The sequence below is a fragment of the Bufo bufo genome, chromosome 1 (assembly GCF_905171765.1).
Source record: "Bufo bufo chromosome 1, aBufBuf1.1, whole genome shotgun sequence".
Taxonomy (NCBI): domain Eukaryota; kingdom Metazoa; phylum Chordata; class Amphibia; order Anura; family Bufonidae; genus Bufo; species Bufo bufo.
The window spans coordinates 632,705,169-632,720,907 of record NC_053389.1 but is presented as its reverse complement, the minus strand read 5'-3'; the positions used below and the strand labels follow the sequence as shown (position 1 = coordinate 632,720,907).

The 15,739-nt window shown below is 43.2% G+C and overlaps 1 protein-coding gene across 1 annotated transcript in view; it reads left to right on the top strand.

The window, feature by feature from the left end:
- Positions 1–15,739, top strand: part of OTUD7A (OTU deubiquitinase 7A) — a 292,001-nt gene that overhangs the window by 243,668 nt on the left and 32,594 nt on the right. The window contains 4 exon segments of the mRNA XM_040413842.1: positions 868–995; positions 3,226–3,375; positions 9,661–9,668; positions 13,963–13,979. Of these exon segments, the coding sequence (XP_040269776.1) occupies positions 868–995; positions 3,226–3,375; positions 9,661–9,668; positions 13,963–13,979 (303 nt within the window).

Here is a 15,739-nt window from a genome sequence, read left to right as displayed (position 1 = left end):
TAACCATGGCGCAGAGCCGTGCGGCGACCACCACGCCTCCACACCGCTCCAGCAGGCAATGGGATCCAGCAGCCGCACAGCGGCCCCACCGTGCAGTGAGGCCACCTGGGCCCCGGGTCCCATCACTCCACCAGCACGGCACAGAAGCAGCGACGGCCACCGTCCAGCGCCGCATGTGAACTGGTGCATAGAGCTCACCTGGAATGAGGATGTGCGATTTAGATTCTCTCTACATATCAATACAATTAAACCTATAGCCTCAGCACTCTCTGCAACTGTCGCGCCCTCTGCACTTTGATTGATCGGGCCCGGTAGTGTAAACATTATCATGCCTGGCCCTGACTTCTCCTAAAGTCAATCTTTTCTGTAAAAAAGATCCCACATGACCAGATTTTAATTCAATGAAAGTACACCTTGAAGGTTATTATTGAGTGACAGCAGACAGAGATTTTGAGAACCATGTGGAATATATACAGAAAATATTTTTGAATATTGTAACTTTTCATTGTAAAAATGTTAATGTTTGGTCAGATATCCATTACTGCAGAAGACTAATTCAGATTTTTCATGAGCCATTCGTTGCAAGCTTTACCATGTAAAGTCTCCTCTAAGACACACTTTAATATATTACCATCCATTTAGCAGGTGATTTAAGACATACAGTACACTGAATGAAGAGAAGGGGCCATGAATGATCAGACACTTCTATACCAGTCATTATATGCATCCGTAATCTTTATACAGTCTCAAAATGGAAACGCGCCTAAGCAAGCATAGTTTAAATGTTCAACTCCTTGTTCTCCATTACATGTGTGTATCAGATATACGGACTAATGAATAGGCTTCTTTTAATTATTTTTTCCCCAGAGTGGACAATGCAGAAGATCCAGTGTATGAAAGTTTGGAGGAGTTTCATGTGTTTGTCCTGGCTCATGTATTAAGACGTCCTATTGTAGTAGTCGCTGATACAATGCTGCGTGACTCAGGGGGAGAAGGTAAGAATTTACTTATTTATTCGTAATCATGTAATACTTGACACTTTTTTTTATAAAGATGCACATGGTCTTTATTAGTCATTTGGCCTTAGGGGTATTCAGGCAGTAGGTTATGTTCCACCTTCTAGGAGTTCATCAGGAAGAGAAGGGTGTCTGTCTGTTCCCATAAGGATTATTCCTGTTCAAAATTGTATTCCTTGTAAGCATTTTTTAGGTGATTTTGTATGAGCATTTATGTATCATAGTTTATCCATTCCCAAGGCAAGCTACAGTAATTTTCCAATTTATTTAGAATGTTCTTAGTGTTCTCAACACCAAACGTGAACAAAAAGAAGAACATTCAGTCGATGATGCAGCTTGTCACACTGCGAATCAGTGGAGTCATTGAACGTGAAGGTCATCGTCAGTTGTTCCATTAAGAATTTCAAGCACATTTTGAATTATGTGAAATGCTATTGAGTTTTTCCTAGGCATTTCATGTCATGGATTTAGTAGCAATTCTGACCTATTTCCAAGAGGGAACACTGTTATCCTGCAGTGATGATATTTTGGTGTAGGCTTTTGGCTTACCATTATTAGGTGGGCTTCTGTGGATGATCCACAGGGTCAAGTTTTACTTATTAAAACCTATGTCTTTGGAATCCCCTAGTTTTTTTCTTGTTTCATTTATTTTTGAGCAGTGGGTGAGTGGGTATGGCTGGTGGGTGAGTGGTTTCATCTTTCGACAAGATTAGTATACTTTCAGTAACAAATTGAGTTTATTTCATAATGTCAAGCTCTAAATTCAGGCATATATTTTAGTTTTGTCTCTATTTCACCTCAGATTGGTACTGAAGGCTTTTCAAAGCCTCCATTTTTCTTAGAATGGGGTATCTAGTAGGTTCCATGTTACAGGTTATATAAACTATTACTTGTTTGAACAGAAATGAGGTTTTAGGCTACTTTCACACTAGCGTTGTTTTAATCCGGCGTTCAATTCCGACACCGGAACTGCCCGCCGGATCCGGAAAAACGTGTGAAAACGGATTACATTTGAATCCTGATCAGGATTTTGATCACAATGAAAAAATGCATTGGAAAAAACGGATCCGCCATTTATGGACTTTAACTTTTTTTTCACATTTTTCGGGTTTAACATGCAAAAGCCGGATCCGTTTTGACTGAACACACAGTGCCAGATCCGGCGTTAATGCAAGTCAATGGAAAAAAGGCCTGATCCGGCGTTCAGTCAAAGTGTTCAGGCTTTTTGGCCGGAGGTAAAAATACTGCATGCTACGTTTTTCTGAAAAGCCTGATCAGTCAAAAAGACTGAACTGGAGACATCCTGATGCATCCTGAAGGACTGACTCTCCATTCAGAATGCATGGGGATAAAACTGATCAGTTCTTTTCCGGATTTGAGCCCCTAGGACGGAACTCGGCGCCGGAAAAGAAAAACGCTAGTGTGAAAGTAGCCTTATAAGGTTATAAATTCAGCCCTCGCACACCAAGTCTATGTGCAAGGTCCAACAGTCTTTTTGAGAAGTGGCCTGCTGCAAGTTGCTGTTTTTAGGCCACTAAAGATTCGCAAACATTTGTGTTTTGATAGTGGCGGTCAGAGTATTATCAGGAAAGGTATCAGGAGTTATATAGGAGCTGGTTCTGTTTCTTTTGACAAGACTTTATAGGAAAGATGAATGATGAATAAGCTCAGATTTAATGAATTTTACTTCAATTTTGTATTTTTTTTTATTTTTTTTATTAGCTTTTAGCCTTTTTGTGCACTGATTTATTATATTGTTAAATACATGATGTCCTTGAACATTATACTATCTTAATTGTTACATTTTATATTTGAAATGGAAGAGGAGTTTAGCATTTGAAAGCAGAAAGAGATAGACATGTGACCTTGACAAATGACCATTGTGATATATTTGAGATGGCAGTGCTTGGGGTTATTCACTTGATTTTTCTGTTTGCCCTTTGATTACAGTCCACTGTTTCCTACAAACAGGGTTAAGTGAGCTCTGAGATTTCCATTAGAGTTGTTGCTTTCAGAGATGTTTAGATGTAATGCTCCGCTTTATAGATGTGTTCTGTGTCTGTCTAATGTGGATGTGATTTACCAGTGCTTCCACCATATAGCAGATGGCTGGAAATGTCCCACATTCTAAGGATGTTTCAGCTTAATAAAATGATGATGGTTTTATATTTACTTTTTGATGTCATTTCCAATATTGTTTGTCTTTCAGCATTTGCACCTATCCCATTTGGTGGAATTTACTTGCCTCTTGAAGTTCCACCCAACAGATGTCATTGCTCACCTCTGGTCTTGGCGTATGATCAAGCTCATTTCTCAGCATTGGTTTCCATGGAGCAGAAGGATCAACAACGTGAACAAGGTAGGCACATTATTATGTTAAAGTATACTTTCAGTAAACAAAATTTTCATAAATGAACCGTACAGGTGAATATAAGAAACTTTGTAATGTATCTTAGGCTACTTTCACACTCGCGCTTTGTGCGGATCCGTCATGGACAACCGTCTGCATCCATTCTGAACGGATCCGTTTGTATTATCTTTAACATAGCCAAGACGGCTCCGTCTTGAACACCATTGAAAGTCAATGGAGGACGGATCCGTTTTCTAATGTGCCAGATTGTGTCATAGAAAACATTGTGTGCCAGGATGGATCCGTTTGGCTCAGTTTCATCAAGCGGACAGCAAAACGCTGCAGACAGCGTTTTGGTGTCCATCTCCAAAGCGGAATGGAGACTGATCGGAGGCAAAATGATGCATTCTGAGTGGATCCTTTTCCATTCACAATGCATTAAAATGCAAACTGATCCGTTTTGAACTACTTGTGAGAGCCCTGAACGGATCTCACAAACGGAAACCAAAACGCCAGTGTGAAAGTAGCCTTATTAAAGAATTCTGCTTCCCTGTGGGCCTCTCGGGCTGCGTTCCTCCGTTCACTCAGTCTCTTATCTGTAATAGCACCTGTCTCCATCTCCAGTCTGGCACAGAAATGTCTGTGGAGAGAGGAGGAGGGATGAGGAGGCTGCTGCCAGCTAGTAAGTGATTTATGATCTCACTCTGAACAGTCTTATCTTACTAGAGTCATCCATGCAGTACTTTTTCTCTTGTCATAAATAACTGATCTGTGATGGAAGTGACACAAACTGATGTAAACTGATCATAACTGATGCTCAAAAAAGACAGATCAGTTATTTTTAGTGCAAACTGATGCTCTAAAAAACATCAATTTTTTTTTCTGTTCTTCTGACGAATCAGAAGAACGGAAAGCTAAATGGTAATGTGAACTAAGCCTAAGGCCTCATGCACACGACAGTATTTTTTCACGGTCCGCAAAATGGGGTTCCGTGATCCGTTTCCGTTTTTGTTTCCGTGTGTCTTCCTTGATTTTTGGAGGATCACCAGACATGAAAAGTGAAAAAAAAAATCGAAGTCAAGTTTGCCTTGAAAATGATAGGAAAAAAAACGGACACGGATCACGGACGCGGATGACAATCTTGTGTGCCTCCGTGTTTTTTCACGGACCCATTGACTTCAATGGGTCCGTGAACCGTTGTCCGTGAAAAAAATAGGACAGGTCATATTTTTTTGACGGACTGGAAACACGGATCACGGACGCGGATGACAAACGGTGCATTTTGCGAGTTTTCAACGGACCCATTAAAAGTCAATGGGTCCGCAGAAAATCACGGAAAACGGAACAACGGACACGGAACACAACAACGGTCGTGTGCATGAGGCATAAAGGTGGTTTTACACTGCCCGATTGTCAGGCAAATTATTGGGAACAAACGTTCCTGAATACGCTTGTTTCCAACAATCTGCCAGTCTAAATGTGCCACCAATCATCGTTTCTGGGCAACAGATCATGTGGTCTAAAGAGCGATCTGCTGCCCAGAAAAAAATATTTTGGATGAGGACGTGTGATCGCGATCTCTCATCTTCATACTGTGAACTTGCAATGCTTTACCGCCAGTCAAGCAGCCAACTGTCTGGAAGGAATGCTTCTTTCCCGACAGTCGGCTTTCTGGTCGTGTGCGCCCACCTTAGGAAGCTGCAGTTAATGTCTTTCATCTAGTCTCCTCCTCCCCCCTCCTCTCTCTGTACAGGTCATTATTAAAATCAGGAAGGGGCAAAGAAGCCTTATAAAATCAAATAGAAGCCTTTTTTTCTAATAATATATATTACAAAGTTTTTTTATATTTTTGTGCATTTTTCTTTTATGAAAAGTTTTTTTTTAAATACAATTGAGGGTATCCTTTAAGTTTTGAAGTAAAACACAACCTTTACAGTGTGATGTATTGGAATAAATGATCTGTGTGGTCATCAGTCAGTGTTCCTTGAGGCTTCTGTTGACACCAGAAGATGAGCAGAGTATACTGTACTGTAGTGGTGCCATGTGTTAAAATGTCATGTCTTGGCAGAAACAAGGCACGGATTCAGCAGATACACTATCATGATTAAGGTCAAGCATGACCAGTATAAGGCAGCCAGTGGTTATTTTAGGAATGAATGTATGAAGACAGGCAGAAATCTTTGTAGCTTAAGATACAAGATCACACATAAGCAGGCTCTAGAGAATTGAAGTTGGAGGTTTGGTTCATGTCAGCAATACTAGGAGTAGTACAAAATGCAACTCAAGATTTCCTTCAAAAGTGTTTATTACCTGGGCACCTTTACTGGCAGCCGTGCAGCTGGGGATGTGTTATGCATGCCTAAATACAGTTAAAGTTATGAGGGAGGAGTTCACCATTGGATTTACAAAAAAAAGAAAACTTTTGTGCAAGTAACGTTTTTAGCAAAAAAATTTGACTTTTTACAATTATCCTTTGCTTGTGCCACTTCTCAGAAAAGTGTATGGAGCCAAATATTATTTGCACCAGAACATTATAGTTGACATATATTTGCTTTCCTGGCACACACAATCTGCCACTGGGAGAACATCTTCTTAAAGGGGCTGTCTGGGTTCAGAGCTGAACCCGGACAAACCTCCATTTTCACCCAGGCAGCCCCCCCTGACTTGAGCATCAGAGCAGTTCATGCTCCGATGCTCTCCTTTGCAGTGTGTTCGGTGACGTCACCGGCTCTGATCGGCGGGCTTTAGCGCTGCCCTAGCCATTTTACTGGGACACCCTGAGCAGCCGGAAGAAGAGGCTTCAGCTCGCCTGCAAGAGACCCAGTACGTCACCAAGTATAAGAAAACAGTCACTTCCGGCTTAGAATTTCCTATATGAAAACGGGGCTTCATAAATATGTGGCAACGGTCAGACATGCATGTATGTAATATGTATGTCACTCTAGTACTATTACACCAATGTCCCCAATCCCGGACAACCCCTTTAATTTAGTGAGGAGCCTGTGCCTCTTAGAGGGAGTCTGTCACCTCTGGCAAGCCCTAATAAGTATGGTAATACAATGCTTAAGGGAGTTTTGCAGGGTTAAGGTCCTTCTTAATTGGCCCCCATAGCATACAGTATTTTTCCGGACTCTGTTCCGACAACCTGTATGAAGATTCTCTGATCCCCAGTTTGTTTACTTCTAGCCGGGTACGGAGGGGCCACATGCGCCACTGCAGCCAATAGCTGGTCACAGCAGTGACATGTCCCCAAGCAGTATGCCTTTTCTGGGTCACGGGCTGCTTGGGGACTCATCACCACTGAGGCCAGTTACTTACTGTAGTGGCACAAGTGACCCATCCATACCCGGCCAGAAGTAATCAAGCCAGAGATCGGAAGACCTTTATACAGAGCCAGGGTGTCGGAACAGAGTGCCGACAAGCTGGTGAGCATGATTCTTTCTTTAGGTACTGCATGTTATGGGGGCTAATTAAGAAGGGGTGTTCCGTTGAATAAAATGTATCACCCATTCATAGGATAGGTGACAAATAGACGATCGCAGTCCAAGTTCTGGGACCCGCACAGATCATTAGAACATCGTCTGTGTGAATGGAGAGGTAGTGCCCATGCCTGACCACAGCTCCTTTCATTTCTATGGGACTGTCAGATTACATTGGGGGTTCCAGTGGTCAGACTCCAGGGGTCATACATTTATCAACTACCCTGCGGATATGGGTTAAATATTCATATCTGACAAAATGTGACTGCCTTGGATCAGTGCTCGGCTTCAGATTCACTTCCAACTAACTCTGGCAATTAACAAACTTCTAGATAACAACCTAGTTCTTCAGTGTTGGGATGTATGTACATCTGAATAGTGTTTAGTATGGTCTTCCCTGTAGAAATTGTTATTTGACGTCCTTTGAAAAGAACTTGTAAATAAGTTATCAGCTGTCATCTATTTCAGTGTTGTGAAATTACCCCAAAAAATCCCTTTTTTCTACCTGATTCTGTCATAAGGTTGTGATATAATCGCTGTAATCAATGTAACAATGTGTTGGAATGGTTTCTGAAGAATATTACAAAATAGACAGATGGGATCATTATAACAAGGTCAATTAGCCCAATTACCGGTAGTAATATATTTTTCCCTAATTGGTATTTTTTTTTTAAATGGATCATTCATGGTGATGGATCTAGAACATCCTAACTTTTAATGTGGTAAACTTAATTTATATTTTCATAAGCATATCCTTAGATAATTCGATATAAAACATCACCTGTCAGTAGGATCAACTGTATTAAATCACACATACTGCCTGATAGAGTTGATCCTGCTGATTTAAAATGATTCCTTTCCTGTGAAAATCTGTTTTCGCCTTCCCAATAAATAACACTTTAATTGTATATATGAATGACAGTTTCTAGTGCTGGCCTTGCCGCTCGGTGCACTGAATCCTAAATTTGCATTAGGAATAAGCCTTCTTTCTGGTCTAATAGAGTTGATCCTAGTGACCAATGATCTTTAAAGTGTAACTGTCATTTCTTTTTATTTTTGTAATGTGTAGGCGCAGTGATACTGACTATTTTTGTAATATACTTTAATTACTGAAATCATGCATTTCTATTAGAAAAATAGCTCTAAAGTGGCCATCTTGAGCCTTAGCAACGCTCCTCTGTCTTCTGTTTACATAACAGTGGAGACTTGCTCAACATTGACTGTGTTATGTAAACAGAAGACAGAGGAGCGTTGCTAAGGCTGAAGATGGCCACTTTAGAGCTATTTTTCTAATAAAAATGCACAATTTCAGTAATTAAAGTATTTTACAAAAATGGTCAGTATCATTGCCCCTATACATTACAAAAAAAATAAAAAATGTCAGTTAGGCTAGTTTCACACTAGCGGCAGGGGAGGCCGGTAGGTTGTTCCGGTGGGTGAACAGCTTGTCGGATCCGTCCTGCCGCTAGTTCACGTGTGCCCCTGGACTGCCACTCCGTCCCAATTGGCTATAATGGGGGCGGGGGCGGAGTTCCGGCGGCAGCGCACGGCGGGACGCAGCCAGACTAAAAGTACTGCATGTCGTACTTTTAGTCCGGCTGCCTCACGCCGTGCTACCGCCGGAACTCCGCCCCATTATAGTCAATCGGGACGGAACGGTAGTCTGGGGGCACGCGTGAACTAGCGGCAGGATGGATCCAACAGGCTGTTCACCCGCTGGAACAGCCTGCCGGACTCCCCTGCCGCTAGTGTGTAAGTACCCTTACACTTTAAAGGGTATTACCATCTGACCAATGATCTTTAAAGGATGTTACCATCTCAATATGCTATAAATGTCTGATGAGGTCAAACAAAAAAAAATTGTTGTCCCACCTGATGAGGTAGAATCTGAATACAGGCAAAGAATGAATGGAGAGGTGTCCACAAGACTTTCTTCGATTACTGATATGGGGTAATGGTAACAGCCAAACAAGCGTGCTCAGTTTTTTTCCAGTATTTTCCACAGAACAGCTGAGGGTGATCAACTCTACATTTTGTAGCCACCTCATCAGATTGGACATGGCTCATGGCACTCTTTTGGCATTCATACAGTCCATTATAGACTTGCATTCTTCATCATATGTGCCAAATGTGCTGAGAACATAGGCTTAGAGCTACCACTTATCTTCTAAGGTATTAGTTTTTAACCTTCGGTCCAGTAAAGGCCTTTTCTTGTATATAAATATTGATAATCTATCCTCAGGAGGTGCTGTGGCCCCTTCCTTGGCCTGTGATGTCACGTCCATCAGCTGTGTGGCCTTTCTGCAGCCCCGTTCCATTCAAGTGAATTGAATTGCGCTGCAATACGAAGCACAGCCACCATACAGCGTATGGCACTGTGCGTGGTATACTGTAGAGGCTGCTGCGCTAGTCCAAGCGCCTTTGCTCCATCAAAGCACAGATCGCTAAAAGTCAGACCCCCAATTGATGATCTGTCCTGAGGATAGGTGATCAATATTTAAATCCCAGGAAACCCATTTAATTTTAGCAGTCAAGGAATGTATCTTGTTGTCGCCATAATTTTCACATAGATTTCTTTTCTGTCTCTTGCTAATTGTAAAAGATGTGAATGCAGGAAGACAGCTGCATCTTCATGATTAGAGTAATCACAGCACTGGCAATATTTTTTTTTTTATATGAATATGCAAGAGATTAAAGAAGAAACAATCTCCCCTCGCTAGAAGTTGTCGGTGACAGGCGTTTGAAGCCTCTCTGGAAGTAGTTCTTGTTTACAATTAGATGTGAAATGTGTCAAAAAATAGTGAAGATATGAAAGCAGTTGTAGTCATTATCAAGCTGTCTTTTCACCAGAGATGTCTGGATAGTCTTTCTTCTTCCCAGATCATACACAATGATAAATTGTATTTGTGGGATGTTAGGTAGAATGAATGCATCTGCAATCACATAGTGTTCATCTAAGACTTTGCTGGGATTTAAATCATAATTATACAGAACAGTAGGGACCAATCCATTGTGTTATGCATTGCTCTCAGCAGGCTAGAAACAAGAGTATTTTTCAATAAATGCCCCAAAATAGTCAGAATGTTTAAAGGGTTTCTCCGGGCTTTTAATACTGATGACCTATCTTCAGCTGTATTCTCGCCTTCGGAAAGGCGAGCATGCCGCCTCCCTTCTCTCTTCTTGCTTGCTCCTGCTATGTCTATGGCGAGCAAGAAGAGAGAATTTAGACAGCGCGTGCAGCTTCCCTTTATACAGCTGAACGGCGGGGGTGCTGGGTGTCAGACCACCGCCCATCTGATATTGATGACCTAGCCTGAGTATAGGTCATTAGTATTAGAAGCCCAGACAACCCCTTTAAAGAGGACCTTTCACCTGGATATCCTTAAAGGGGTTCTGCACTTTGTTTAAACTGATGATCTATCCTCTGGATAGATCATCACCTTCTGATCGGCGGGGGTCCGACACCCGGGACCCCCATCGATCAGCTGTTTGAGAAGGCAGCGGCGCTCCAGCAGCGCAGCGGCATTCTCACTGTTTACCGCAGGACCAGTGAAGTCACGACTAGTATCACTGGCCTGGGCCCGGCTAAGCTCTGTTCCCTTGAATGGAGCTTAGCCGCGCCCAGGCCAGTTGATACAAGTCGTGGCGTCACTGGGCCTGCGGTAAACAGTGAGAAGGCCGCGGCACTGCTGGAGTGCCGCTGCCTTCTCAAACAGCTGATCGGCGGGGGTCCCGGGTGTCGGAGCCCCGCCGATCAGAAGCTGATGATCTATCAGAGGATAGATCATCAGTTTAAACAAAGTGCAGAACCCCTTTAATCTAATTATTATCCTACCTTATAGTGCGGCCCCCACTGATGTCTTTGCACTTTTTTTTTTTTTTTTCTAAAGGACTACCTTTTCGTCCGCTGTGGTCCCCGTATCTTTTGGCGCCTCATATGCTAATGAGGCGACTCGGATATACTAGGTGTGGACTTGTATTTCTCCTGGGCGCGGTTATCTTCTCCCTGGCTGCGAGCGCATCCAATCAGAGCGCCCCGCTCTTAGCCAGGGAGAAGGAGCTCAAGTTCTCGCGAGAATCGCAGTTCCTTCTCCCATGAGAACTTGAGCTCCTTCTCCCTGGCTAAGAGTGGGGCGCTCTGATTGGATGCGCTCGAAGGGAGAAGATAACCGCGCCCAGGAGAAATACAAGTCCACACCTAGTATAACTGAGCTGCCTCATTAGCATATGAGGCACCAAAAGATACAAGGACCACAGCGGACGAACAGGGGGTTCTTTAGAAAGAAAAAAAAAAGTGCCAAGACATCAGTGGGGGCCGCACTATAAGGTAGGATAATAATTAGATTAAGGATATCCAGGTGAAAGGTCCTCTTTAAGTTGGGAAGGAAGTGCTTTGATCATTAAATGGTATCTGCCATAACATATTGGGGCATAACTAAGATTTAGACAGTGTGAACTTGGAGCAGACAGTCTACAAAATGCACCAGTTTATCACAGTGGATAATGCAGGATGATAGACTATCTAATAAAAGCTTATTCCACTACTTTGTGCCAGAATTTTGCTCCAAAATGATTGCACAATCTTGGTGCAGAGCATGGGCGTACATAGAAATCATTGGGCCCCATGCCCGTTCCCCCTCCCACTATGCGCCCTGGCTCCTCTCACTACCCTCCCTAACTTCTCCCCCGCCCCACCTCATGCAGAAGTATTTTGTTCTACAAAATGGCAGTACTCATGCCGTAACCCAACCGACCCATTATAGTGAATGGGATCTGGTAGGTTCCGGCGGTGTTCAGCATAGATTGACAAGAATCTGGGGCATTACATGATGTAATACCACCCAACTTTCCTGCTGTCCAGCATGGCACATGCGCAGAGACATGAGAACAGTTTGAGGAAGTGAGTGCCCCCCACTCCCCCCATCCTCTGTGTCACGCAGGACAGCTGGGAGACACTGACATTACTTGCTATCCTGCATGACACATGTGCAGAGACAGGAGTCTCTGGGAAAGCTGAGTGAACCCTATCTTTTCCATGTTCTTATCTGCATTTATGCCTTGCAGGACATCTGAGTGACATTACATGATGTAACAGCACCCAGCTTTTCTGCTGTCCTGCATGGCAGATGTGGAGAGGCATGAAAATAGTCTGAGTAACACAACCCTCATATCTTCCCATGCCATGCAGGACATCAGGAAAGCTGAGTCACATTACATAATATAGTGACAACCAGCTTTTCTCCTGTTGTGAATGGCATATATGCAGAGGAATAGCCTGGGAAAGCTGAGTGACCTTTCCTCCACACATACACCTGCACTGTCCTCACCTACAAGCTGTCACTTACTTCATTTCTGGCAGGGTTGCAGCAAGCTAGAGGAATTAGGCGTGGTGGAGCTCGCAGACGGGAGGCGGGGCTAGCAGACAGGAGGCAGTTAGGAAAAGAGACGGGAGCAATTAGGGGGTGGGGCCTCTCCTCCACTGCGGCCCCCCTTCCTCAAGGGTCCCATAGCAGCTGCGTGGTCTGCCTATATGGTAGGTACGCCACTGGTGCAGAGTCATATTTTAAGCCATGCTCATTTTCCACTAGGCCAAACCTCCTTGGTGAGAGTGATGGGGAAAAGTGTCTGAAACCCTTAATAAATGTGGTGTAAGGCATTTGTGCCAAAATTCTAGATCCAACTGTGCCTGAGTACATTTGTGATAGTATATCTGCCCCATTGTGTTAGGTTAGTGAGTAGTACATGTGTATATGTCACCTAGTTCTCCCTGTTCCCTGCCTCTAGGTTCTCTGTAAATGCTTGGAAAGTTCTTTAGTCCTCAAGAAAATCCTTCTACAGTAAAACAGTTAATAGTGAAAAGAAGGAAAAGGGGGATGCAGGTATACCGGTATTCGGTAAAACAGTATGATCAAGATAGGGGAGTGGAAGTGAGGAGACATCTGATTGACCCCCCCAGCAAGCACTACTGTTAAGTTTCCTCCATTTACAAATAGCAAAGGCCTCTTTCACACGGGCATCATGGTTTTGGGCCGGATAAGATGCGGGTGCGTCGCGGGAAAATGCACGATTTTTCCGTGCGAGTGCAAAACATTTTAATTTGTTTTGCACATGCGTGAGAAAAATCGGCATGTTTGGTACCCAAACCCGAACTTCTTCACATAAGTTCGGGTTTGGGTTAGGTGTTGTGTAGATTGTATTATTTTCCCTTATAACATGGTTATAAGGGAAAATAATAGCATTCTTAATACAGAATGTATAGTACAATAGGGCTGGAGGGGTTAAAAAAAATAATAATTTAACTCCCCTTTAATTCACTTGTTCGCGCAGCCCGGCTTCTCTTCTGTTCTCTTTCTTCAGGACCTGGGTAAAGGATCTTTTGATGACATCACGGCGCTCATCACATGATCCATCACCATGGTGATGGATCATGTGAAGGACCATGTGATGAGCGCAGTGACATCACCACAGTTCCTTTTCCTACTGCACAGAAGAGAAACATTAAGAATGCTATTATTTTCCCTTATAACCATGTTATAAGGGAAAATAATATAATGATCGGGTCCCCATTCCGATCATCTCCTAGCAACAATGCGTGAAAATCGCACCGCATCCGCACTTGCTTGCGAATGCTTGCGATTTTCACGCAGCCCCATTCATTTCTATGGGGCCTGTGTTGCAAGAAAAACGCACAAAATAGAGCATGCTGCGATTTTCACGCAACCCACAAGTGATGCGTGAAAATCACAGCTCATGTGCACAGCCCCCTAGAAGTGAATGGGTCCAGATTCAGTGCGGGTGCAATGCGTTCACCTCACGCATCGCACCAGTGCGGAAATCTCGCCCATCTGAAAGAGGCCTTAGTCATGCACCTTTTTGAAAATTAGCATCAGTTATAGGACTAGTGTGAAAAGTTTGGTACCATTTGTGGAAGCCTCACATGATAGGACAGATTTTTATCACCAAACAAAGAAGCCTGTTTTCAAATGTGACAGGCAAAAATCTTGAATAACGTGAAGAATTGATCCAGCAAGTATGGATGTAGCAGAGTTAGCACACACACTTGGTGAGTTATCACATCTAGTTAACACGTTATGACTTTGACTGAAAATTAGTTTAGCCGCTTTCAGACTGCGAGTTGACTACATGTATTGGGGTGGTCTGTGCATATCTCTGCAAGGAAAGTTCATGAACATTGTTACAGAGATGGCATCATGCATCTATGTGAGGAGACAGCCCACTGGTAGTAACAACAGGGCCCTCTATAGAGAAAGCGGAGGCAGTTTTTAGCCCCCCTCCCCCGCCTTTTCAATTGTTGTCAGTGGCAACTTCTTCACAACCCCCTCCTCCTGTGCAACCCCTACTCCTCTGACTACTCTAAAATCGCTCTCTAAGACCAGGCCCAGCATCCGCTCTGTCCATGTCCTGCAGTGTCTCTATATATAATGGCATTATATAATACTGTTGAGACAATAAAATCTTTTAGTACTCCTCCTGGGTGGGCCCCTTCTAAGTCCGGGCCCCAAAGCAGCCACTTCCCCTATAGCTACGCACCTGATTGTTGTACACACAGTGCTCAATGAGCACTGTATGTACAGATCAGAGAGTGGCAACCACTTTCTGCTTCGGTCCCAGTGGTCAGGTTATCCCCAGGTAACTGCACAAGCTGCTGGGTCTTAGTAGACCCAGATCAGCTCTGTAGTGATACATTAAGGCACTGCAAATCCTCTGGGCTTTGTGTTCCCTCTGTAATTGAGGCTAATATGTGAGCCCCAGTTACAGGAGAAATCAGCTGTAGAGGGAGATTTATGACAACTGGTGCAAAGGAAAACTGGATTAGTTGCCCATAGCAACCAAACATATTCCAGTTTTAATTTTTTAAATCAGTTTAGGTACAAATCTGCTGACAGATGCCCTATAAAGAGAATGTTTCAATACTTAGAGATAAGTATGTAGAACAGAAATATTTGTTTTTTGTTTAAATATTGTAGTTAATTAGTATTTATTTTTAAACTTTCCTGGGCTATGGACATATTGGAGACATACACTTCCTTCCTGCATTGCCTGTATAGACAGTGCAAGCAGCGGTGGTATGCCTCATGCAACTGGAAATTGAGGGAAGCAAGTCATGGGAGTGCTAGATTTGGAGCCTTATATGTGTGTATGTTACTACCCCGCCTCATCTAGGCCTCAAGTTTCACAGTAGAGCTGTCAATTAGGGGTGAGCGAATCGTGCTTCGGACCCAAGATCCAAAGTCGATTTGTTTCCCCCACTTCATTTTAATGCTGTACGGATACTTATAGCATTAAAATGTATGTGCTGCACTGAGGCAAAATTAGTTAAGTCCGAATCGCATAAGACTTCGGTGAAGAACTTCCGTCTTCGATTCTAGCGGCACATACATTTTATTGTTGTATGGAGACAACGAATCGACTTTGGATCTTGGAAGCGCGATTCGCTCACCCCTACTGTCAATAAATCTTTTGCTGACCATGTCCCAGTGTACACAGCAAGCTGACAATACAAAAGCAAACACACAATGTAATGGCACTCTGCAAACATATAGATACATTTTACTAATGCTGTATGATCGATATAGAATATGAGGTACGTGGGATCATTTTGATCACAATAATTTGTGCCCATCCCCTATGGTAAGGGTGGTCTTTTTTAGATGGGACCCTATTTTAAAATGGCTCCTCTCCTTGTACCTACAGGCCTCAAATTCAGGGAAAGTAGGATCCAGCTATGTACTGCGAGTGTTCAATGTTTGGTGCTGTGACCTACAAACTACATGCAGATGTTCCTCAGAACCTAAAGCCCCAGCCCTGCAAGGCACCAGTGCTAACCACTGAGCCATTTTTGAAGATTTCTTAATCTCTTTCTCATCATTCCC